The following is a 26,173-nucleotide window of genomic DNA, read 5'->3' as shown; positions in this document are numbered from 1 at the left end:
TAAACATTCACTTCTTTGCTGAGCCCCATTCCTCAATTCTACAACTACCAAGAGTTATTTGTAACTATATGATACAAATAAATTATTACAAACCCACGTAAGTCATGAGGTAGAGCGAAAGGCATAATTACTCAGTTTGCAATTTTTATAGCCTAAACTTTCAATAAGAAAACACAAGTGTTTCTTTTCCCCCTCAAAATGCCAATTTATTGTTGATTCTGAAATCAATAAAATTGTGTGGTCTTTAACACATTGAAAGCTCTGAAGTTCAGCAGTTGTCTCCAAAACCTCTGTTCCAATCAAACTTACACAGACATTCTAAAAACAAAAGGTTTTCATGAAGAACAATGAATTTAACAGTGTAATATTCCTAGAGTCTACTGGAGAAATTTCATCAGTATTGCCCTAGAAATTTTCAACAATCATTTACAATCAAGTAAGACAATAACCTTTGTGCTCCCTAACATGCCAGAAATTCTGTTACTCTGCTCTTAAAAATCCACATTACATATTTCATCAAAAGCTCCCCTGCAAGCCACCAATATTAGAAAAAAATCCCAAAAGTTTGAAGAAAAAAGAAGCTTCCTCTCTTCACCATAAATGTGCAAGTGAACACAAAACAAGAAATAAGGTATAATTATAACAGAAATGGTAATGAAAGATGCACTTGTGTTGATCTACTGTGCATCAACCTCATCCCAGCAGACCTTCAGGGAATAAGAGTATTTGCAAGGTCAATAGTCCCACTGCTATGCTTCTGTGCCAGGTCTCTGAAGAAATCACCTCAGTGACTGAAAAAACATCAGCTTTTGGCATGTAAAGCAGCAAACTCTCATCACATACCACATATGACTAAAAATAACAGTTGTGAACATTATACTCACAAAATTCGATTGCTATAGCCATGGTCAATTAGTTTAAATGGTCAATCTGATAAATATGTTTGAAATCCTCAGTGTGCTGTTGGATGCAATGAAAAGGTTTACAGAAGCATGGGTAATTGGCAAATCAATCCATCAGAATTCTTACTTGTAACTTGTTCAGGGTCACAACACTGAAATATTGGTTTAATCATATAAATTCTTAATTGCAGAAAAGACAGGACTTATTATAGCTTTACTTAAAGCAATTCAATTTTTATATTAACTGGAATCAATGTTATTTTCAAAAAGCAAAACACAGGTAACATTTCCACACAGGCATTTCCATTTCCATTTTCAAACATAAAATATTGCAGAATACCTTGATTTTACAAAAGGTTTCAGCATACGAGTAGTTCAGAATCAGGAATTCATTTTCCATTTCCATGACTTGACTTTGAAATGGAATTCCTAAATTAGTATGTTAAGATGCTGATATTCCAAATTATTCTGTTTATTCACAGAGCTTCTCAAGGAAATACAAAACACTCAAACCTTGCACTGAATAAATAAAGTTACTTACAGCTTTTGAATATGCATCCAGAACACAAGGGTTAACAGACCAGAACTACTTCTAAACTAAGGTTAATGAGATTGTTTTAAGAAAGAAGTTTGACTTATTAAAAGGGATCAAATTGACACAATAATTTCAGTTGTAAGCTCCTCACATTAAACATACTGCAAGGTTTTGTAGATGAACATGACCTCATTTTTTTGCCATTCTTTGTGTTTTTCAGAATCAAAAATAATTACTGATGAAGAATAATGTCAAGTCCTTCACAGTGATTATCAAACAGCAGTGACAAGACATAGCCTGTCCTGAGGCTACACCAGGACAACACAACTCTCTCCTCCTTAAGAACAACAAATTCCACAACCTCAACATCCTCCAGACCATCAGAATGATCTGAAACCCTGCTCCAGCTCCAGAAATCACAGGGAGCTAAAGCAATGCCTCCTCAACACCATCCATGAGAGGGTCATGAGAAGAGACAGAACAATGCATCTTCACTATTAACCACCAATTATCCTGTGAGACTTTCACAAGAATACTCAGTGGCCCCAGTGATTAAGGGGATTTGGGAACCTGGATTCACAGGAGAGACAGACCAAATTCCTTCTTCACTCCTGTAAACCTCCTTTCCACACTGAAATTACTGTTCACATTCATACTGAATCCAGTGTCTCCAGCCTAGCCACGAGCTATAGGCTAGATCTCAAGAAAAGGGAAATTTAAGGCAGAAGCAGAGGTGCAATAAACCCAGTAACTACAGGAATTATCCACAATGGATGAAGAATTTTCACAATATTCTGAAGTACATATTGCTATGAGTGGATTACCAGCCACACCTACTCAAGGGATTTGACTTCGCCCTTCCTGTTTAAATTTTCCCCCGTGGTACAAAGATTTCTTGAGCTACATTTGGCAAATGTATCTGAAATTCCATGGGAGGTGCTGGAGATTATAACAAAATGGTGGGTTTAAGTATTTTTCTAGTTAAAATCTCAACAGAGTATGGAACAAGGCACAGGAAAGAGAATGCTATATTGAGCATTCTGGGAGCAGCTAAACAGGCCTGTGCTTCAGGTGTGTAGCATCATAGCTTGCAGAGATGTGATATAGGCAGGTATCAATGCCTGAATCTGCCATATCTTTTGAGTATATGCCCCTTGCTCACCCACGTGTATTTTGTTGATGTGCTCACAGCAGAAAGATTGTGACTCTGAAAAATCTTCAATTATATATACAGCATATATTTTGTAAAATCTCATATGCAAGCACTAGTTCCTGTGGGAACAGCAAAATATATTAGGGAGAGAACAGGAGAGAAAGGGAGGAGAGAAGTTAAAGCATATTTATTATCCTGCTGTTGCTGTTGATCTTTTAATGTTCTATAATTATTCAGCAACCATTCATTCCCGAGAAAAAGCACCCTTGACAACTGAGCTCTTGGATTTCTTCCACAAGTCAGTTTTCCAGCTGGGCAAGAATCCCCATCCTCAATTTTGTCCAGTGAAAACAGGAAAAAACATCTCAGTAAGGAAAATGTGTTCAAGCTGTATTTCTCTAAGTTTTCAGCAGGCTAATCCATTTTTCTTATGGACCTTGGATAAACAGCTTTTGCTCTGCTAGTCAGAGCTTTTTCAGGTTTTGTTTTGCTTTGGACACCAGCACGGTGTAACTGCTACAGGACTGCCAAAACCTGAATCAATGCACCGAACTGCCATGACTGAGCAAGTTTTACCTCCTGACACTGCTTACAGATGGCATCCAAATTATTTCTAGCAGACAGCAATCAATGCCTTCTTTTAGGGACCAGGTATCACTTCTTGCATGATGCTGGGAGCTGATAGCTGAGGATCACCCAGCACATCAGTGCTGGGCAGGGAACAGCACCTTCTCTTTACTCCTGCTCTGCTCTCCACCCCTGAAGCACAGACCTGTTTAGCTGCTCCCAGAAAATTCCTTTCCTACAAAAACTTTTTTTTTTTTTTTTTTTAAGAAATCAAAATCTTCCTCACTTCACATAATGTTCAACACATCAGTAGTGCTCTAAGGCATCGGGATAGCAAAAGACTAAAATCACTAAAGGAGAAACACAGTCCTGTTCAGCTTCATTGCAGCTAACAGTTGCTAGCAGGGCAGGACCTTTAAATACTGGTTGAAACCTGAAAGTACTTTAAACAGATTACGAAATCAGTATGTGTAGATTCTAGAAGAAAAAGTGCAAAGTCATGAGCACAGGGATGTCCTGCTTGGGCCAGAGGCTGGCTTCACCAAGTAACAGCCAGCTCCCTTCCTAAGCCAGCAGTTGCTCCCTGCTGCTCAGTGCTTTACTTCTTGCTCAAAAGACTACTTCTTGCCTAATTTTCTCCACACTCTCTTCAAGTAAACAGTATTGAAATTTGTTGGAGGGTTTGAGAACTATAATTTAATCAGTACTGAGTGAGGACAAAGTATGTGCTTCTTTTCATCTTAAAATTTTCATTAGTACAATTTGATGTATCACATCAAATTCTCATCAAATGGAAGACAATTAAACATCTTAAGATTAAAAAAAAAAAACCAAAACCCTAAATTTCCAGTTTTTCTTCAATAAGAATATATGAGAAGACTTCTTTTACCTGTTTTCACAGTCTTTTGCATGAAAATTTAATTAATGGGCATAAATACATAGAAATACTTTCTCCAAAGCATCTTTTAAGAGTCTTCACTTCTTACTTAGTTGATTTATTGCATGGAGATTTATCCAAGGTGGAGTCAATAACACTGCAGCTACCTACTCATCTAATCTCCTGCTCAGGCACACTCAGCAGAGCGTGCCAAAATCTGGTTAGTCAATTCCAGTTGCAGCAAGCCTGGCCTGTCCCAGCATGACAAAGGCTGAGCAAAATCTTCCCTGCAATTGCTCCTGCAGCACCAGAGGAAAAGAGAGGATATCCTTCTCTCCTATAATTTTTCTTCTCTTTTTTTCACCTAAATTCACAAAGAATTATTATTTAATACTAAGAATGGTAAAGTAAATTTCTGTTTTGGTCATGTCAGACCTGGTGGGCTGTGTATTAGTGAAAGACAGCAAAATAATACTTTGTAACCCAAGGGTTAAAAACCGAGGGAGACAATTAATAAAACTAACAAGAGGATAAAGCAGATAGATGTGGAAAACAAATTATGGCCACAGCTGCTCTGAAGTGACTGGCTACTCATAATTGTTGATCTAGTCCTTTTCTCCAGCTGCTAAACTGCATTAACATGGCTAAAAATACCTTTTCTACTTTTTTTGGCTCTCCTTATTGCTTTCCCTTTCAAGAAAACATTACTAATTGCCAAAGGAGTAGTGTATTGCAGAGTATGTGGGTCACAAGCCATATTATGAAAGCACTAGTGAAAATGTTAACACTTTCTGAACTCCTGACTTAGGGAGCATATATTTTCTAAACTGGAGTTTCTGCGTTTTACTGTTTCCTCTTTCTTTATTCCCCTGGGTATCTTGTACAAGCTGCTTGAGTCATATCCCACACAGACTATGGAGAACTTTAACTACTATGGCCTCATGTCTAAGATCCTGAGAAGCAGGGAGTGTTCTTAATTAATTCCTCAGACACCCAGCAGACAGAAACTGGCACCTTTATCTACTGTCTGCTGCTCCCTTCCACTTCCAGGCATGAACAGCCCAGGTCCAAGCTGGCAGCCTTTCCCAGTGGAAGCATTTTTCCTGAAATGAGCCACACTGAAAATGACAGGACTTGGCTGCACAGAGTTCTGGCAAGAATAGCCTCTAAACAACAGAAAAATCCCAACAGTTTTCATCAAGGAGACATGTCAGCTCCTGAGGCTTGCACCTTATTGCAGAGAGTGAGCTAAGTGGTTCCAGAATAAAAAGAAGTCAAAGCAATAGCAGCTTTACACAGCTGGTACCCTCAAGGAGAGCATGTGCCAATCTCACACCAGACCAGCACTAGTAAATCAGCTTTCCAAATGCAAGTGCTGCACAGAAGAGAGGCAAGAGTGAATAAAATTGTGGGCTTGGGGCTAAGGCTCCACATTTAACTCAAACCATGCCCATGGGCACAAAACAACCCCCCCCCCAAATCATTCCTCAACAGAGATCAATTTCATTCACTTTCCAATAGCACTGACAGATTCATTCGCTGGGCCAAGAACAGGATAGGAGATGTACATCAGCAAGCAGATAATTTTGAAAGAAATGGATTTCTTTCCACAGCTGCTGAATAATATTTTATTCCCTAAAAAGAGGCAAAATTAACAAACAGTATTCATGAATGTGATACAGCCTGATTTGATCAATGCTTTCTCCCTTTATTAAGATGTTTGTTAATTATTCATTCCATAATTTTCCTAAAATGCTTGCTAAATGCATTAAAAAGTATGCATCTTTATATATTCAATTACAGGCAGAAAATTTCTATTGCTTGATTGGGGAGTCACGATGCCAACAGCTCTCATAGCTTGCCATCTTTGAAGGCAGAATCATACTTAAAACTGAGCGTAACTAGGCTTTTCATCTGAAACTGTAATTACTTTCCACTTCAGAGTTACACAATGGAGCATCTTCCTACACCAAAGCCTCCCAGAGCACAGCCAGCTTGCAAAAATCAGACAAAGAACATTATCGATTTTCTCAAGGGAGTAAGATATTTGCCAACTGTCAAGAAGAAACTGTAACTATTCATGTGTAGCAAAAGTAGATGCAGTGTCACACATCCCCATGTCCATATTCCAGAAATCATTGCAGCTGAATGAAACCTCAGTTTATTGCAATCCAAGCAACATGAGAAACTAGAACAGCCTCTAGGAAATTAGTAACATATACATGAAGAAAAGGATAACACAGGTTTTGTCTGGGGTAAGGAGGGGAAGGAATGAACTTCCATGTAAATACATGCTGTTTAAAAAGAAGTTCAGCAGAAAAAAGGTCGGAGCAAGATTTGGCACACAAAAAAAATAATTGCACTGCCTACAAATCATAAACATGACCCAAGTCAGAGAAAAAAAATGGCATCAGTACTTCAGCTGAAATTGCTACTCACCTGATATAGATAATGAAGAGGATGAAATTCCAAAAGGCTTCCACACATTTTATGTATTTATACACACACAAACATATATATTCATGCTTTATCGGAATCCTTCTATACCAAGATATTACAACCACATCAGAGGAAGGGAATAAGAAAAGACAAGCAAAGAGAAAATGCCTTTAAAGAGCAGTTAATCACAGCACTGTTTATTAAAGAAAGGAATGAAATAATTTAAAAAGCATTTCAAACCTCAACCAGTAGCTTGATCAAAACAACAAAACCCCTTACCTGTGCATTCTTATTCCTGGCTTCTCTCCTTGCTGCTTTTTCTTTTAGCCTCTTCTCCTGAAATAAACAAGATGTACAGTTTTAAAGCAAACTCCTGCACTGTTTTTATTTTTCTTTAATATTTTAAGATTAATGTTGAGCCATCTAGGTATTTTTAATGCACTCATTAGACTGGTGGTATTCACCCTACATGTTATTGAAAACAATAAATGAAAGATCTGAATGAGACACTATTCTTCTTGCTCTTAAAGGAAATCATAAAACTACAAGAATGGTCAAAGCTCATATTTTATCAAGACTTACTACTCTTAAAGGAATAATGCGGCTGAGTAATTTAACAGAGCTAGTATTTGTCTGTAAAATAAGGTAGTTAAAATTATACTAAGAGATCCAATTTTGCTTATTTCTCAGTGACTTAAAATGAAATAAAATCCACTTAAACTAAAATGAAAATTTTCCTAACTTCAAAACTGCTTAAGTAACTGGGAAGTGAAAGCTAAAACATCATCTGCCTTTCATATGTCCATTACCAACAAACACTTTAAAACAGCATTTGCTTAGTAATTGCATTGATTCAGAAACCGTAACAAAGCTCTCTTAACCAAAAAGATTCTGCTACAGGAAAATGACCTAAATGCAGATAAAACTCATCCAAAGCCACCTGCTAGATCTGTCAGCATACAGAAGAGCCCAAGATATTTAAATCAAATTACATTTATTGCAGCTTGTTTTGTTTATTATTACACCAACTAAAGTATTATCTCTATATTTATACTGTCAGGTCCTTGTAATTGAACATCCCTTAAATTCTTTATTTCATGAGGAAAAGACAGAAATTCAAATGAGAGCACATCCTCTAGAAAAGCACATGGTTCCCTCTTCTTATCTTAGTGATCCTGATGACATTGGTATTGAAACTCTTTTATGCTAGCATAAAAATGTTTCTGAAATACAACTCAGTTTCTCTGAGCAATACAGGCCACCCTGGCATCAGCACATTTAGACTCAAGTCCACATAAAAGGAGACATTAACATCAGTCCAGGGTCAGCACTTCAGCACAAAGAAGGCTGAATTGCAGTTACAAATCAGCTCACTCATGGGAGTAAGGAGAAAGCTACAGTTTCAGTAGTCCCGGTGCCATTTCACCATAATGATGCTGCCAAAACATACTGGTAGGTATCACACAAAGTTGTTCAGAAAAGCAGTGTTTGACTGCAGGCATGGGAAAAAGAGAACACAGCCACCAAGATTTTCAAAGCTGGTGGATAAATTCAGGGCCTTTTGAGACATTTGCCAGGTATGTGCCATTTTCTAGTCTCCCAATTGCCCACACTATACAAGTGTTAGCTTATTTTCAAAATCCCTTTCTGTGTAAGTCAACCTCTTCTCTCCAAATCAAAATGAAACAATTCCCCAATGCTTTGTGCAAAGCTGTCTGACTCAAACAGCTCAATACACTCAGGGTTACATACCAGGGCCTTTAATGCATGCTGTGAAACTAAAAAAAAAAACCAAAAAACACACTACTGCAGACACATACAACATAGCTGTCTTATTATTTAGGTGTGTTAAAGTATAAAAATATAATTAAAAAAAAGAAAAAAAATAAGAGAGAGAGAAAAAAATTACATTTAAGGTCACAAGTGCATCATATGGGACAACAAAAGCCACCAGGACCAAGTAATGTCTGGTCTACATGCAGTTCCTCCAACGAAGTAGTCCTATGCATCATGGTCATAACATGATCATCCATATTATGATTCCCTCTCATCCAAGTCAAATTTATATAAGTTTCTGATCCTTTTTACTTATGCTTTTCTAATTATTCACTTAAGTTTTCCACTTCCTCCATCCCACATGGTTTAGCTGCACATTCTCCACTCTTTGGGGTAACCATTGGGGTTTTCTCATTTTTCTGCTAAAACTGTGGTAATATTCAAACTTAACCCCTAAAAAACAGAGAGGACATAGGTAGAAAGTAATACACCGTATGTTACAAAGCAGCTTTTGACTTGGACAGTTTAAAAAATTTTGGATAGAAAAATTCTGATGGAAAAATTCTATGGTGTATGAAATGTCAGTGTTTTAACTACAGCTACAGACTTGAACAAATATAGCAGCAAAGTTCCTGCTCAAGGGATTTATAACAGAGCCCTGAGAAGACAGCTATGAAAGCAGAAGACTGACATAAGGACACAGGAGAGGAGAACACAGGCAGCATTATAAACTGTTGTCTCTAAAGGACAGTGAAGACACAAAAAGATTCTAAAGTTAATAGGTCCAGAGACTGAAATAAGGAGCACAAGAGAAAAACAAGACAGAGAAGCAATCACCAGGAGATACTGTCAAGACCTGTTTTTTTTTTCCCAGGCAGGGGGGAGAAAGGGTTTGGATCCCTGCCAGTGAAAAACAAAAGCAGATTTTGCAGAGGATGCATGCATGCTGGCCCCAAGCTGGAGCTAGGAGTGCATTTCAGAAGCCAATGTCCTAATCAGGCTGCTTCTGCTGCTTGACACCAACACACTCTGAACAACACTGGCCACTCACAGGGTCACAGGATCAGTCCAACTGGAAAGAACATCAGGAGGTCTCTCTGGTTCAACTTCCTGCTCACAGAAGAGTCAGCTCTGAGGTAAGGTCATGCTGCACAGCGCTTCATCCAGCCATGCCAAAATCCCAAGGCTGGAGACTGCACATCATCTCTGATCAGCCCATGCCAGAGCCTGACTGCTCTCACACAGAAAAATTCCTCATAAATCCATGCTGAATCTCTTGTTTTCCTTATGGCCATTGCCAGAGGTTTTGGTCCATTTAATTTGTGACATGTTAATTTACTAATCAGAACATTCACGTGAAAAGCCACGTAGAAATTTCAGTGTATTCCACAAATGTATTTACAAACAAAGTTCTGCTCTGACAAAAACATGTAACTCACTATACATCTAATTCCTACAAACCCTCACTGGCTAGTATTGTATTCTTTTCATTTAGTTTTTCATTAATAGTATTATACAGCTCAGAGATCTTCTTGGTCAGCTTTTTAAATTTACTGCAAATTATCTTTTTTTCTTCCCTCTTTCAAAGCTACTTTAAAAGGATGGTTATAGCCTCAGTAATCAAAGGGATGAAAATTTTTAGTCATCAACATGTAATATGGCTAAATCACTTGGTTTTAAAGAGAGTCGCAAACCTTCTAACACTTTTTTGCACTAGAACTGACAACAGAAACAGCTCTGCATAAAAGGAGCCCAAACCATGGACAAAGCTGTGTCTAATATGTGGAAAAAATGCTCACTGCTCTTAACCATGAAGCTAAGAAGTCTGACACTGGCTTCTTTTCACATTTAATCTCTCCTTCCTTCTACTGTTGGGTTTTAAAACAAAAACTCATTTCATTCTTAAAACTCCAACACACTTAAATAAATATTCTAACATTTACATTCCATGTTCTCAACCTGAGACAAAAAAATAATTAACTGTAGCACGGCAGCTCTCTCTAGCTGGTGAGGTCAGGAATATGTCAAAGACACATTAATAGAGAGCTTAAATCCCAAGTTTTTAGTTATAAAAAAATTAAGTCCAACAATTTTCAAAGTTCTTTCCTCCCAGAGGAAATCCCCTCCTCCTTGGACTCCTCTTTCTACACTTAGGATTTCATTTTACATTGTACAGAGGGTTTAGGGTTTACTGCAATATAAAAAAATACAGTGTTTATTTCTGTTATTTCTATTATGAACAGCTTTGTTTCATGCAGTAATTTTTCTTTTAGCTTTTTTGAGACGTCGAAAATTTGTACAATAAAAGTCGCCTTTCTTTCTTTTAAAGAACTTATGCATAGGTCAGATTTACATTCAATAAATTCTTTTAGCTGGTGACAAGCTGCTGTTTTTCCACCCTAAAATTTCACTGACCTCTTATATTTCCTTACCTGAAGACAAATAAAAGTTTCACTCAACAAAACTAATGCATACTATGGCATATTTAGCTCTGAGAGCATTAAAAAGCCTGTGGCAAATCTATTTCCTGGAAAAATTTCATGCTCATCTGAGTCCTCTGAAGTCTTTTTATTTAAATACTCAAGAACTCCCTCAGGTTTTGATCCATCATTTTAACACTAGATTTTTAGTAACTATTCCTTTACATACTGATGCCATAATTTGGAGCTACCAACCCATTCTATTTAACAGCTGAGGTAATGGTCTACCACACAACAGATCACAACAGGTGATCAAGTTCTGGAACAAATCATTCCATTGCCTGGAAAAATCTGTCTGTCATTTGTAAATACATGTTGGTTAATAATGGAACCTTGTCTTGGTATCCAACTATCTTTTGTTATTTTAGTGGGACACAGCTAAATTCAGTCAGTTGTGCTGCAGAAAACACAGAGTTGTTCAAAAGTTCAGAGCAGTTCTCATACAGTGGCATTGCAATAGTCAAGAGCTGGTTTCCACCAAAATTTTGAAGCACAAATGTGCTTGAAAACTGATTTAATAAACGTGTTTCCCACAGTTTTCTTCCCCAAGATTTCACACCAAGCTTGAATTGTTTCCATGCTCATGGCTCATTGCTACATCTATATTGCTATGTAGCTTAATATTTCGCCTTACAGAAACTAGAAAACCATCTACATGCAAGCACTTCTCCAACTAACATTCCTAACAAACATTCCAAAACAAACTAACATTCCTAACTCAAACATTGAACTGCATAAACTTATTAGTATTTCTTTGAATACTATTTTTTAAAAAATCTGGAAATAACTACAGTTTTGGTAGCTATTAAATAAATCTTAATACCTTCAGGAAAAAAAGCAAAACCATTGCCATTGTTTTGTGTTTGTTTTGTTGTTTTTTAATCGCAATGTTTGGTTTTAGAAACCTATTAAATAATCTCTTTAAGCAACAAGCTATATAAACATAATGATGTAAGCCTCATCTGTAAAGCTGATGTTTATTTAAAGGCAGGAAAACTGAAACACCTAGTAATCACCAATTTAAGAGTAGGCATCAAATGCATGTGAAAAACAGCATATGGACAATCTTAATCATTAAACAAGCACTGGAAAAAGTCTTAGAGGCAGTGAAAAAAAGCATTCTCATTAAAAAGAAGAAAAGAGAAGCTAGAAGAAACTGACCCTTAAAAGGACATTCTTGGAACAAAACCAACACAAGAAACCAGTGGACAAAGATCAAAATAATTCCTTTCCCACATAGACCTGAACACAGTGAGTAGGTTTTAAGGATAGGGAATTTTTTCTAAAGCTTTTAAGTGAGTTGGTTTAAACATGTACATGGATGAGAGGCTGGCCGTGAGCTGTCAGTGTGCTCCCACAGCCCAGAGAGCCAAACGTGTCCTGGGCTGCATCCATGGTGGGCAGCAGGGCCAGGGAGGGGATTCTGCCCCTCTGCTCTGCTCAGAGCCCACCTGCAGGGCTGCACCAGCTCTGGGGCACCAGCACAGGGAGGACAGGGACCTGCTGGAGTTGGTACAGAGGAGGTCAATGAAGGTGATCTGAGAGCTGGAAGACATTTCATATGAAGACAGGCTGAGAGAGTTCAGAGTATTCAGCCTGGAGAAGACTCTGGGAAGACCTAAATGTGGCCTTCCAGTCAGTCAGCTGGAAAAGAACTTTTACAATGGCATGTACTGGGCAGGACAAGGGGTAAAGGCTTTAAATTGAAAGAGATTTAGATTAGTTTAGATTGAAGATTACAAAGAAATTGTTTACTGTGAGAGTGGTGGGACTGAACCTACACATACACAAACATATAAGTGCAAGATAAAGGTAGCACTAATTCAAAATACAGCTACAACAGAATTACATGATGAATGAAGGTAGATAACTAACTAGTTAGTTAACGATTAAAAGTAATGTTTAAAGCTGTGAACTAAAATTTTAACAAAATATCAATGGAAGTCACACTGCAAACCATGCTAGTATATTCCAGAGAAAAATAGAGGAAAATTTACAATGATGCCCTTCATCTCATTTTGTGGCTGCTTTAGCCTTTGAAGGGATGATGCCAGTGGAAAATTCATTATCAATAGACGTCACAGGTTCCTGAGCTGTCTTAATGCAGCCACCCATAAGGAAATACCCAGCTCAAACACCAGGAAAACCACAAAGCCCAGGCCTCCCAGCACACTGCAGCTGCAAAAGGCATGCCAAGGGGAACACAGAACTGCCACAGCATGGCTGCCTCCACACCTTTCTCCTTTGAGCCAGCCTTAGCCCAAGGCTGCTTTTACTGCTCTGCCTGGGGTTAGGGTTCTGCCTAGGGTTGGGTTCCGCAAACCACAGAGCCCAGGGCTTCTCAGAGAAGGCAGAGAAGCCCCTCACATATCTGTGCCTGCTCATGCAGGCACCCAGCAGCACTGGGATCCTCAGCAAGCAAAGGGTGCAGCTCCTGCCAGAAGCTGCAAGGGTACCTCAGAGCCTTACACACAGAGGTCAGCATTTTGGGCTGTTGTTCCAGTACATCCTTCAGCAGGACAAGCAGCCTGGCATGGAAGCTCCCCTACAGCACTAGGGCTGGTAAAGGCCCACTTTAAGGTTATGCCTGAACTACTTCACCCTCTACCCACAGCTGTGTCCTCCTGGCATTCATCTGACTAGTTGTGTACACAAACCAGCTGGTTGGAGCCTGGTGCTAGGACTATCAAGGTTGTGGGCTCAATTGCCATATGGGCCATTCACTTCAGAGCTGAATTCAATAGTCCTTGTGGGTCCCTTTCAACTCAGAATATTCTGTCACCTGTGATCTCGTTTTCTTATTTTTCACACCAATAAGATGAGGTCAAGAACTCTAATTTTGCTGCAAGACTCTTAAAAAACATCCAAGAACAATTCAAGCTCTAAGTGTAGCCCATTCAGCTGTTGAAGTGAAAGATAAACAAGCAAGCCCTTGCCTCCACTGGCACCACAGGGAGACCAGATGGATGCTGCAGCTAAGGCTGAAACAGGATGCTTGTCATCCCATTTCTCAGTGTCCATCACCCTTATCTTAATAGCTGTGCATCTGGAGCATAACAGCAGCACTGCCTGCACACAAAAGCTATGGAAGAGCTCAGACAGGCTTTCTAACAAAGTAATACTCCTTGATTTATTTTACACATCTCTCCATCTATACTCTTCCTTGCTGTTCAGCTGAGCACTCCTCTCAGCAGAAACCTCCTTCCCTTTATATTTTGTTCCTACACTGGCATACTCTTTACGTGAGAGAATTTTATCATTCTCACCCAGTACCACATTAAACCAACTGTACACATGGTAATCTGACAAATTCCACCTCAAAGTGCAGGACTATTCAGGTGCTTTATTTAATAAAGAGCATAATCCTGTATGGCAATTTTTTTACTCCTTCAGATTACTTCCTTGGAAATATGATGCAACTTTCTGTTAGAATTAATCTAATGACCGATTTCAAACTAAAAATACTGTTTTTCATGGGAGCATTTATCTTCAACCATATTGAACAGCTTGTGTTATATAACATCTATTTTATAAAATAAATAAAAAAAAACCCTGTGGAGTCTTTTCCATTTCTTGAGCATGATATACGTTATTCAATGATTTATTACAACACACTACAACTTTTAGAATTATTTTATAAAACTATAAACCCAACATGTTTCAATCAAAACTACTCTGCCATCAACAGAAATCACTTGCAAAAGCAGGGAGAGCCTAGAGCTCCATTTGGAATGGGGCTGCCAAAGGAAGGAATAAGTCCTAGGGACACATTGAGGGTAGGGATACGCTGAACGTAAAAGTGCAGTTTGCAATGATGACCTATAACAACTGAGACAAAGACAAGAAGGAGAAAAAGTACTAAAGTGAATATGAAATACTCTAACCCTAATGAGCAGTAAGGCAGACAGTAGCAAAAGATGTGAACTCGTAAGTCACTGAGAGATGAACACTTAAGGAACCACACAAACACAATCTTGGGAAGATTCACACAAAACTTTGTAACTGGTAAGAAAAAGAGAAAACAGGTTATCTATGTTTATCAGCCTCATGGGAAAGAGCAAATTTAAAATGGAGTATTTGAAAGGTACTATAAGACTGAGCAGAAAGACCAGCATGAGTAAAAACCCAAGGTCAGTGACTACACAAGGGCCCTATGATGTAGGTATGAAATAAGACATATTTAGGATCCACTCTACTATTTAATGTGTTGGTGAGCGTGCTTATCAATCAAAGGAGTGATGAGATCTTCTTAGTCCTGCTGGTGAACATCACCCCTTATCAGTCAACAAGAAGAAATAAGCTTGTGCTGCCGGTGCTGTGCATGTTTATATGAGTGCAGCCTCTCTTGTCTTTGTGGACATCCAGAGTGTGTCTTGTGTGTGTGTGTGTCCCTCTGTGCAATACATGTGCAGGGGGCTTGCTCTGCAGCCTGGAACAGCAGCAGGCTTCATCAAAAACACCTGCAGATGAAACTGCCTGAGTTCAAACCCAAGGGATTTGGGTCCCTTACCAGTCTGCAATCTCCCATTTTCAAAAATGAATTTTAATCAGAATTCAATATACTCTTTGTGAAAATGAAAGCTATTTATTTTATTATAGTCCCTACCTAAGTCTGGTACAAAGAATTTTCTCTTTTAGCCTTGGAAACAGTTAATAGAGTAATAGTATTTGGGAGAGCAAACACACAAAGGGTGAAACATTGCAGTGTTTGCTCCTCATTAAAATTATGCACTATGCCAGTAACAAATGCATTTAGGGTGCAGGAGACAAACGGAAGAGAGGTACTTTGTTTCAGTTTCTAAAATAATTCTCTATTTTCTACTGAACTAAGAACAGCATAAGCAAAACTTTGAGAACATACAGCCCTAAACATCAAGTGGTACAAATCAAAATCATTTCAGTGGCACAAGGGCCACAAAATATCTCCAGATTCCATAGAGCAACATCAGTATCCCAGGAAGATTGTGCAAGGAATCTCAAAAATACAAAGGATATATTATATTTAAAATACAGAATTGTGGTACAGTGCAGTACCTTCTGAAAGATCCCCCGTCACCCGCAGTCTAACTGAGTCTTCTCTCTATAAATATAGTTTTTAAGGTCTTCCAGGGAGGTACAGAACTACTGCATCTTGCAGTATCAGACCCCTGAAGACAGTCTCAGCTTGATTTCTACTAATACTGCCCAAATAAAATTGTATTTTAAAAAATATTCTAGCCTTCTTCTCACACCGATCATTCAAAATTCACAGTCTATCTTACTGGTGGGAAAGAGAGGTAAGAAATAAGGCTCCTATTCATCTCTCCTTCATCGCCAACAGGCATTTTTCTGAGCTTGAGTTAGTACAGGGAGAAGTTATTAAGAAGTGAGATGAATCCCCCTCTGCCACTATTTTCCTCCTAACAACACTGCATTTTCAGTTGAAAACTTGAAAAATGGAGTGCCAAAACATGTTCTGAATAGTTTATTCACTTTTCCTTTATTGCTGTTTATAACGTTACACGCATTTCAAATGGCTTTCATTAAACAGCCATTAATGCAGAATTCTTTTCACATCATCTTGATCAGTGTTACTGTCCTTCCCTTGTGCTCAACCACTAAAACTTACTTAGCTTCCAAGTCTTCAGTAAGCATTAATTACATTACAATTATACCTCAGAGTTTTATTTACTTCTATCCATCTGATTTTCAGTTCTTCCATATTTGCAGAGCAAGGAGGATAATAAAATGTGAGACTCATGAAGGAAACCTAATTATAGTGTAGATGCTTTGCAAGTTGCCACAAGCCTTAAGGCGCTGCAACACACAACTCTTCTAATCCGAGCATCTCATGAATGCATCAAAACATTTTTCTGATCATACAGGAAACTGTGCTCATTTAAATTACATTCACAAATGGATTTAAAAGCAATGGCCTGTGGATACTTCTGAATAGTTTTGTTCTTCATCAGAAACAGCTTTGCAAGGAAAGTTCATAATAAGCTTATGTGCCATGTTCCCTTAGAAAAAAAAAAAAGCTATTTTAGAGATGTTTTGATTTCAAGAAGTTAACTTTTTTTCCCAGAGATCTCTAATCTTCAAGATTATACTGCAGAAACCTTAAGAAAGGGATTCTCAATTGAAGATGACCTATAAAAGTACAAGCTTAATGAAAACACTGCTTTTTCTACATCCATTCATTATCTAAATCAAAAACTGAACCCACCTATTGATAAAAAAACCCAGATCAAATAACATCTGCATTTATAGCCTTCTGTAAATTGTTTTGTTATTATAAGTCACCATTTCAAAGCCAATGTAGAGACTTATTAACACACATTCAGCTTGAGGGGACTTTATGATTATATGTAAATAACCAAGTATCGGACTGCTACATTTGATTAATTAGAAAGAAAATGCATTTGTCTCTAGTGGTCTGCTAACCTTGATAACTTTAATAGATTTAGCATGTTTCAAAACTTGATTTAAAGGGAAAAAAAAAACAACTGCCACACACACAACACACACACACCAGGAAACTACACCAGGTATCAGCTGCAGTAGGGAAGAAAAGGAATTAAGAAGAGGAAATATGAATTAAGATATATTTGAAACTTGATGTAAGTGAAGGAACAGAAGAAAGTTAAGTTGATGAAAATGTTAACCAAAAGCATAAAGGAAAGATTCAGCCATAGCTTTTTCAAAAAGCTAGGAAAATGAGTTGTAGGAGAATTCAGCAGCCAAGTCAGAAAACCAAGAAAACAAAGTTGTCACATCTGATATTGGAACATGTCAAATGGACAAAGATCTTCAGCAGTCTGCTTGCAGGAAGGAAATTTAAACAAAGATAGGAATTAAATAATTAGCATTACTGCAGAAAGGACAGGTCAGATAACAAAGTTCATGTTATGACATGATGTATTTTGGCTCACAGTGAAGCAGAGAGGATTTAAAAAGAAGCAACGACAGTCACAAGTGATGGATTTAGGACTTTGTATAAAGGGTTCTGCTGAGTGCCAGCAAAGGGATATATAAGATGGGATTAAAGTTTGTGACTTTAAAAAGCTCCTCTTTCAATGACACAAGAAAGGGCACTAAGACATATGCACTTACACAAAATCCAAAGTCATGAAAATAAAGTCTCCTAGTCTTTTTACTGCTCTCACATCCTTTACTGGTAACACACTTGAATATTTATCTTTTAGGTTTCACCCTCTCACTCCAAATGAGGGCAAGAAATAACTTAGACCACTTGCCTGTCAGGCTTACATAAACAACCAAACTTTTAATAAGAAATTCAGACAATCATCAGGTACCTGATCAGGCTTCCACAGCATAGTCATGATACAGACTTGCATAGTTCTTCTTTCATATCACTGAGATGTAAGCCAAAGATTCAGACTCAACTAGTATCTGCTGCTGAGCAATTATCTTTTGGGAAGGGAAACCTTATGAGGTGGGAGAATTTTTAAATACCATTGGGAAGTCACTCTGAAAATGGCCATGTAGCTCGATTTTATCATGAGGCACTACAAATTTTCCCCTGGCATTCTTTCGTTAATGAAGGATAAATGACTTGCCCATTAACAACACAATCAATTCCAAAAATATCAGTGAAAAAACAATGACTGAAATGGCTAAAATGATGTTTATCTATGACACTTACCCATGATTTCTGAATTATGCCACAGAACCTCCCCCTACAGCGTGAATTTTAAAAATTTTCTGGTAATGAACAAATTGAGTAGTATCTTCTCTACCTAGTAACTATGTAGCTTCTTCATGAATCACTGGAAGAAGGCATCTTCTGGTCACAGGACCAGTTAAAGATGATCCAAAAAGAAAGAGGTATGCCTGTCTCTCCTTGGATGAGACAAAAGAGCAGGGCTTAGCATATTTTCCCTTTAATTACTACTACAGCTGTTTCCTAAGCAGCAACAGTTGACAGTCAAGAATCCCAAACATAAATGGATGACTCAGTAATAAGGAGGAGCAAGAGAATCAATCTGTATGTCAGCCTTACCTTATATAACCTGTATTAATTAATACATGAAATGAATTGGTATCCTAAATGCCTTTTGTAGTGGGGAGAGAGATTAATCTTTAACCACAAAGGTTAGTGAGACAATGGGATGGCAAATGAGGTTCTACCAGAGTAACACCCATCACCTTCCTGCCCTTTCTTTGCAAGTTTCATCTTATTTAAATTTGGATGTTATAATTCTAAACTGTTATAAGACTATTCCAAAAATTAAATCACAATCAGGTAACTGAGTAATTCACTATGTACAGAGAATTTACATATTATGTATTTTTCACCTCAAACTGTAACGTTTCAAATAAAAAATTGGAACAATGTCAGATGTGTGTCAGTCATGCAACGACTGAATGGCAACCCTTAATACTAGACAATCATTTCACAGGATGTCAAACAGAAGTCTTCTTTTTTTTTTTTAATCTATTTCCTTCCTTTTATATACTATCATTTATTTATTTTATTTCATTTCATAAAGGTTAATAGGTGGAGTGTGAAAAATACTCATGCGCTAATCTGCAAGAAGCTTCACATATGACACTTTCTATAATTAAAAAAAACCCAATGACATTGATGTGACCAGTCTGGTAATTTTGTCTGTCTCAGTTTTAAAAAGAGGCATTCTCTTTTCATAGTATCTCAACAGTTTAAGTATTTTTCTTCAATGCAGGGAAATATGTGGTCAACATCATTTGTTCCCCTCAGCACTATAACAATGAAGCTGTGCTAACAGACCAAGAGATGAAGTATTTTATCACTGAAGTCTGATGCCAAACCTACACTCAAAGTCTATGAATCTGCTAGTGAATAAGAGATTGACTGCAAAGTCATAGAATCAGTCTCTCCTTCCCTGTTCATTAAGTGCATCCTTGAAATCTGATTGCATTGTTTTCTGTAAACGACTATTATTTCACTTAGAGCACAGCAAACATGGTTTCTTTTCACCTCCTATCAACTGGAACCCTTTGCTAAAAATGATGTGAGTTTTTTTGTATTTGTCAAATGACTGCAACAGGACTAGAGGAGCAGACTCAAATTAAATGTGTGAAGTACGCTTTGACATTAGCTAGGATACTTCATAGCCAAAACATGACTTGAAACTTTCACAAATTCCTTCCAAATTATTTTGTTCCAACTCAAACACTCACAAACACTGGAGGATCTTGCACTAACTACTTACAATCAGTGGAAAGTCAAACTAAATTTAGTCAGCATTTACAGAACAGGACAATAGAACAACACTTTCTAACACTTTGGAAATTTGAAGCTTTGAGTATAAATCAGGCCTTTAACAACACATAGTTGTGGAATCTTACAAGTATCCATTATCTGGAGAATGCCATACCCATCTCACAATCACTAACAGAATGACCCCTGAGCTCAAAGACACAGCTGTGTTCTATATGACAGGTACACGGCAAGGTCAGAAAACCCTGCTTTGGTCCATAACAAATAATAGAGAAGTAGGCAGAAAACTTGTGGTCTGCAACTTTTAAAGGTTTTTAAACACCAGAGAGAAGCCAGACTGCAGATACTGATCTTTTCAAGTCACAGCCAAAATCATATCATGTAGTTTGAGTAATTCATTAAGTAAATTCTGATAGCACTAAGCACACTAACACAAAAAGTTAACACTTTGGCCTAGCTGAAATGTGACACTAAATGTTGAGCAAATGGTAGTCTGAAGACACTTCAGAGATACTCTTTCACTGCCAGCAGGTTTTAGAGCATATATGCCTAATAATACTTTCTTTTGGTGAAACAAACCTTTCCAGTGAACACTGTTTAGAAAAAAGATACTCCTAAATTCACCAAACTTTAAAGTTGTAAATAAAATTCCACTGTTACCAACACTTAATGCTGAATAAGGCTTTGTGCTATCCAGCTATTAAAGAAGTTTTCCTGTGAGCAGTGTAGTCCTGAAGAAAACTGAAGAACTTAAATGAACTTGTACTACACTTATTTCACAATGTATTTAAGTATTTTTCCTCACTGAGCAATCCACAGCGCAGTACTTCTGTACTTCAGTAATTGAGGGAGAAATCAACTTACCCTATGTTTTTCCTTTACTTTCTTCCTATATTCTTCTTTGTCAAATTTGTCTTCTTCACGCAGGATTTCTTTGGCTTTATCTAAGTTGATACCACTGGCATCATCTTCGTCATCTGCTTGTGCCAAATTGGATTTCTGCACAGGTGGCCACTGCTGCACTAACTGAATTAGAGATGCCAGCAAGAAAAATAATGGTTAGAATAATTTTTTCCACATCACACTTTTGGTGTCTTAAATATTCCAATACATTAGTTTTTCACACCAAATAAAAAAAGTCATCTGCAAAGGAAACAAATTAATAAACCTTATTTAACACCACACTCAGTTTAAATTTATTATTTTAAAGTGTCTTCATTAGCTCACATTATTATTTAGTGAACTCACTTCAATCTCTTCCCTTATTTTGTCCTCTTTCCTGATTAGGACAAGTAATTTCTAATCCTGCTACTCATTTGGGGAGAAAAAACTACTTGCTCTCAAGAATGACTCCCAGAAAAAAATGTCAGTAAATCTAAACAGTACCTTTCATGTAAACAATCAACATTCCAACATATTAACCAAGACAAAAATTAGACAAACCTTTATTCCAGAATACAAAAAAAATCAAAAACCAAAAAAACATGACTGCAGGCTCATGTTTGAGGGGAGCAAGGAGAACAGACATGGAAGGGTTTTTTGATTATTGTACTAAGACTGTATTGGAAATGTTTGATGACTCATGCTGATGAAATGTTTGATGGATGACACACTGAACACATCCAGCTTCCCCTAAATATCTGAAACTCTGAATTCAAGACAAAGACTAAATATTCACCAAAAAATATCCCCATCTATCTTATGACCTAGTATCTTATACCTCAGGGTATGAGCACAAACCTTCAAGGGAAAGTCTTTGCAAAATCATTCTTGCTCATGGATTGGTAGAGTACTAACTCTTGAAAGGAAAGTACATGGCAGAAAATAGAGAATGCAAAACTAAACACATTTAGGACTCCCTAATGCACACTGGTTGTTTATTTAATAGGTACAGATAAATGCAACCCATTGTTTCATATCCTTTTGTAAAATTGAGTTTGTGCAGTTGTATTTTCTAGAAAGATACATTTTTAGAGGGCCTAATCAAAGAGAAGCATGTGGAATAGAACAGTAACATTTCAATGCACAATTTTACACAGGTCAGGGAGAAAAAAAGCAAGAACATCCACAGATGCAAATTTTGTGTTTCCTTAAATGTCACCCCTTTTCTATTGTACTGCTTTTCAAACTACAATCTTTGTGATTTTTTTCTCTCAATTCTTCCACCTTTTTGCTTCATTGCATAGATACCTAAAACATTTGCATATGAATTTTAAGTTGACACAACAGCTTGTGAATATCTAAAAATATCTGACATTGTTTTCAGTCAATGGGGCAACCTCTAAAACCTTTTACATTCTGCCTAATGTTAGTAATTATGCATATGGCTACACTCCCTTCACCTCCAATATAAAATGCTTTATTTTGTCAGAAAAAAAGCAAATTGTATACTTGTAAATGTGACCTCTCTTTATGCCTTACTGAAATTATTATAAAGAGGGGAAAAAACCCACCCTACTTTTATCTTACTGCTGGAAATGGAAGAAACAACATGCACAGCATCTGAAGCTGTGAAATCAAATTATAGAAAAGATCATGGAATGTGGACACTTGCTAGTGAGGTTATTTCCACAGGGAAACCCTAGAGTGACTAGCATCCACAACAGTTCCTTTCAGTATAAAGTCAATAAATTTTTCTATTGCTCTACTAAAAGAACAAATCAAATAACCGGCAAATTTCCAAGCACTGCTATGCCAGCACCAGTAAGCCAAAATTTGGTACTTCCTTAGCTTTTCTAACAAAACTTTTTATCTAGAAATAGTGAATACTGGGAAGAAAACCAGGGTCTTCTTTCAATTCCAGTACATTAACTCAAGAGTTGGGGGAGCTTTAGCAAACAGCTACAGGAAAATTGTTTTACATTTCTGTGAGAAAAAAATCCAAGCTCTTGATTCCACCTGAAATTGAAGATAATAGGGAGAAAAGAGATACAGTTCTGTACATCCACTTACAGCTCTCATACAAGTATCTTACACATACAAAGATGAAAAGAGGTCAGTGCTCAACATTTCTCTTTTTCTCACTGGAACTGAATTCTAAATGGAAGCCGAACTCTTTTGCAAAAGGTAAGCCAATTACAAATACCACACATTTCTTAGAAGTGTGTCTTTTTATACAGATATAAAGTACATTTTTGACCTTATAGAAACTACAATTAGAATACAGAAATATAGAAACTTCAATTCCCACCAAAATACAATTACTTTTAAGTGATCTTACCTCTCCATCTTCAGTAAAAACTATTTTTGTGTTAACTTTAAATTTCTTCTTTAAGATTTTTTTGGCTTCTTGGGTCTTAGTTGCTTTTTTCTTCATCTTTAATTTTGACGTGGTCTGCATAAAAGACAGTAAGGTTTCTTATGAGTTTTTTACTAGTCATAGAGTATACACTTCAAACTTTCTTAAAAGCAATTAGATGTATGAAAGTTTAATTCCTAAAATATGAGTAAGAATCATTTCCAGTAAAAATCAGCCCGCAAACATTTTCATAAAAGCACTTTAAGCAGGATGCATCAACAGAAATTCATTTACTCTAATAAAAATTTAGCATAATTTTAATCCTGCCAGCGCCAGGACACCTGGCTCATTCAAATCTCACTAACCTTTTAAAGACAAGGACACCAGATTCACCAGCTTATGCTGTTAGCAAGCCTCATCAGACAAGAAATACAGTATAACTGACTTGAAGCCAGTAACTACAACTGATCAGAGACCAATTTCATCTCACTTGTCATCACATTGTCCCAGGCACCACAGTAAACCAGTCTGAAATATGTGTGTGTCAATGAATGCCACAAGTGGCCATGCAAGAATACTGCTACTTCATAACTTTTGTCTCTTGCAGAACATCCAGAAGGTGTTTAGAATTAAATACCATTTAAATATCATAAAAGTTACTAGCATCATAAAAGAAAGTAGGGGGGAAAGTGATGAAGACTCCAGAGCAACTAATGAATGAATCCACAGAAATAGTGAAATCCACAGATGGCCTATCTATGTTTCCCCAAGGCACTCATCTAGTGGCAACATCAAGGAACTAAAGAATGTGGAGATTCACCACCCCCAACTCTTCTTCCCAGAAATCTCCTTTCAAGAAAAAAGGCTGAATGTGTTCTAACATCTACCAGGGCACAATACACAGAGGACATTTTAAGCAGTAACTGACATTACAAAACTATTTTATAGCAAAAATATTCAGAAGGAATGTGTGGAGACTCCTTAGGACAAGGCCCACAACTCATTCATCATCCCATTAAGACTGCAATCTCTCCACTACTCAGAAGAAAAGTGCCTGAAAAACAGTCACTAAACTGTCTCAACTTCTAATAAATAACAGAAAGCAGTCAAAGCAACAAGAAAGAAAAAGAAAAAACTGAACTTTTTCTCACTTTCATTTTTTATTTTGGTCATTTTAATCCGTTTCCAGTTCTATACAAAATCTACTATATAAAGAAGCAAAAAAAACATTAACTCAGAAAGTCACTGTCATTATGGTCAGCACACTAATGCACTGAAATATGAACTATAAAAGAGAAAAATTACAGTCCTTCTAACAGGAAAAATGGCTTGTGACAGCTACTGCCTGTGATATCAAATAATGACCATATCTATTATAGAAAATAGTAACAGTAGCAGCACTTTTGTCCTCAGCATTGTCAAATGATTTTTGCTGCACTGTGCAGCTACCACAGGTTAGGTACATCTGTAACAGCTAGGAAAGCTGTGTTCATTACTGCTGCTTACCCTACAAACAAATTGTTTCAGAAGCTGCATTAGCACAAAACCCTCACCTCAGAATACAAACTACTTAGTAGAACAACAGGAGCTGTCCAGAGAAATAATTTAAAGAGAGACGTAATTCAAGGTGGTGGGACAATACTATTCACTACTGCAGCATTTTCTTTCAGCAGCTGCTTTTGGCTTTCTTTTTTTAATAAATAATCCTTTATTTCTGCACTGCCAGTATTATTGGTACCAGCAAAATATGCTACTATAAAAAAATTACTGTAAGATTGAAATTGGTACAGCAGTATTTTGCAAAATTGTATTTAACTGTTAATTTCAGCTGTTTACATTTCTTAAAAAGGGTTTTCCCAGCTAAGGAGCACAAATACCCAATGAGCTGTCTTTACATGCACAACTAGGCAACATTTCCAGTTGTACCTTGTTCCCCCCTCCTTCCTCTGAGTTTGATATAGTCAAGTTGCATGGGAAAAATGGGATAGTTCAAAATTTCCAAACAAATATGAGGAACAAGTGGAGGAGAAGAAAAAAATGGGAAGCTAAATTCCCTCACTATAGACTCAGAAAGCATAGTGTAGGATCAGTGGGTGAATCTGGCAGATTTATAATATTCCTTGTGTAGCATTACACAAAGGGATCAAAATTTTTGAAAACTTACAGAAAAACAGTATGAGTATAAAACACTACACAGTCTTTAGATGATTAAACTGTGGTTTTTTATTAGGACACTGCATTGGGTTTGCATGGCCAGCTTTTGGTACCAGGGAGGCTGCAAGGGTGGCTTCTGTGAGAAGCTGCCAGAAGCTTTCCCCATGTCCAGCAGGGTCAATGCCAGCTGGCTCCACGATGAACATGCTGCCAGCCAAGGGCCCATCAGAAATGATGGTAAATCCTCTGTGATAACATATTCAAGTAGAGTAAAAAAAGTAATGGCACAGATGTAACTGCAGCCAGAGGAGAGCGCAGTGAGAACTCATGAGAGGAACGGCCCTGCAGACACCAAGGGCAGGGCAGGGCAGAAGGAGGGGCAGGAGGTGCTCCAGGCACTGAGCTGAGATTCCTCTGCAGCCCATGGCACAGACCACAGGGGGTCAGCTGTGCCCCTGCAGCCCCTAGAGGACCATGGGATGCAGAATCCACCTGGAGCCCATGGAAGAGATCCACACCAGAGCAGGGGGATGCCTGACAGAGGGCTGTGACCCCATGGGAGGCCCGCGCTGGAACAGGCTCCTGGCAGGGACCTGCAGACCCGTGGAGAGAGGAGCCCATGCTGGAGCAGGTTTCCTGGTAGGACTTGTGACCCATGCTGGAGCAGCTTGCCCTTGAAGCAATGACCCACACTGCAGCAGTTCGCAGAGAACTGTTGCCCATGGGATGGATTCACATTGGAGAACTGTCTCCCATGAGAGGGACCCCACACAGGAGCAAGGGAAGGATTCCTTACCCTAAGCAGTGGCAGGAACACTATGTGATGAACTGACCACAATCCCCATTCCCT

The 26,173-nt window shown here is 37.8% G+C and overlaps 1 protein-coding gene across 1 annotated transcript in view; it reads right to left on the bottom strand.

The window, feature by feature from the left end:
• Nucleotides 1-26,173, bottom strand: part of DDX10 (DEAD-box helicase 10) — a 155,642-nt gene that overhangs the window by 34,175 nt on the left and 95,294 nt on the right. The window contains exons 14-16 of the mRNA XM_066544772.1: nt 23,152-23,265; nt 20,796-20,957; nt 6,753-6,809 (exon numbers count right to left, since the gene is read on the bottom strand). Coding sequence (XP_066400869.1) covers nt 6,753-6,809; nt 20,796-20,957; nt 23,152-23,265 — 333 coding nt within the window. The remainder of the gene's footprint in view (nt 1-6,752; nt 6,810-20,795; nt 20,958-23,151; nt 23,266-26,173) is intronic.

Source organism: Molothrus aeneus, chromosome 2 (assembly GCF_037042795.1).
Source record: "Molothrus aeneus isolate 106 chromosome 2, BPBGC_Maene_1.0, whole genome shotgun sequence".
Taxonomy (NCBI): domain Eukaryota; kingdom Metazoa; phylum Chordata; class Aves; order Passeriformes; family Icteridae; genus Molothrus; species Molothrus aeneus.
The sequence above is the reverse complement of the archived record's forward strand: the minus strand, read 5'-3'. Positions and strand labels throughout refer to the sequence as shown.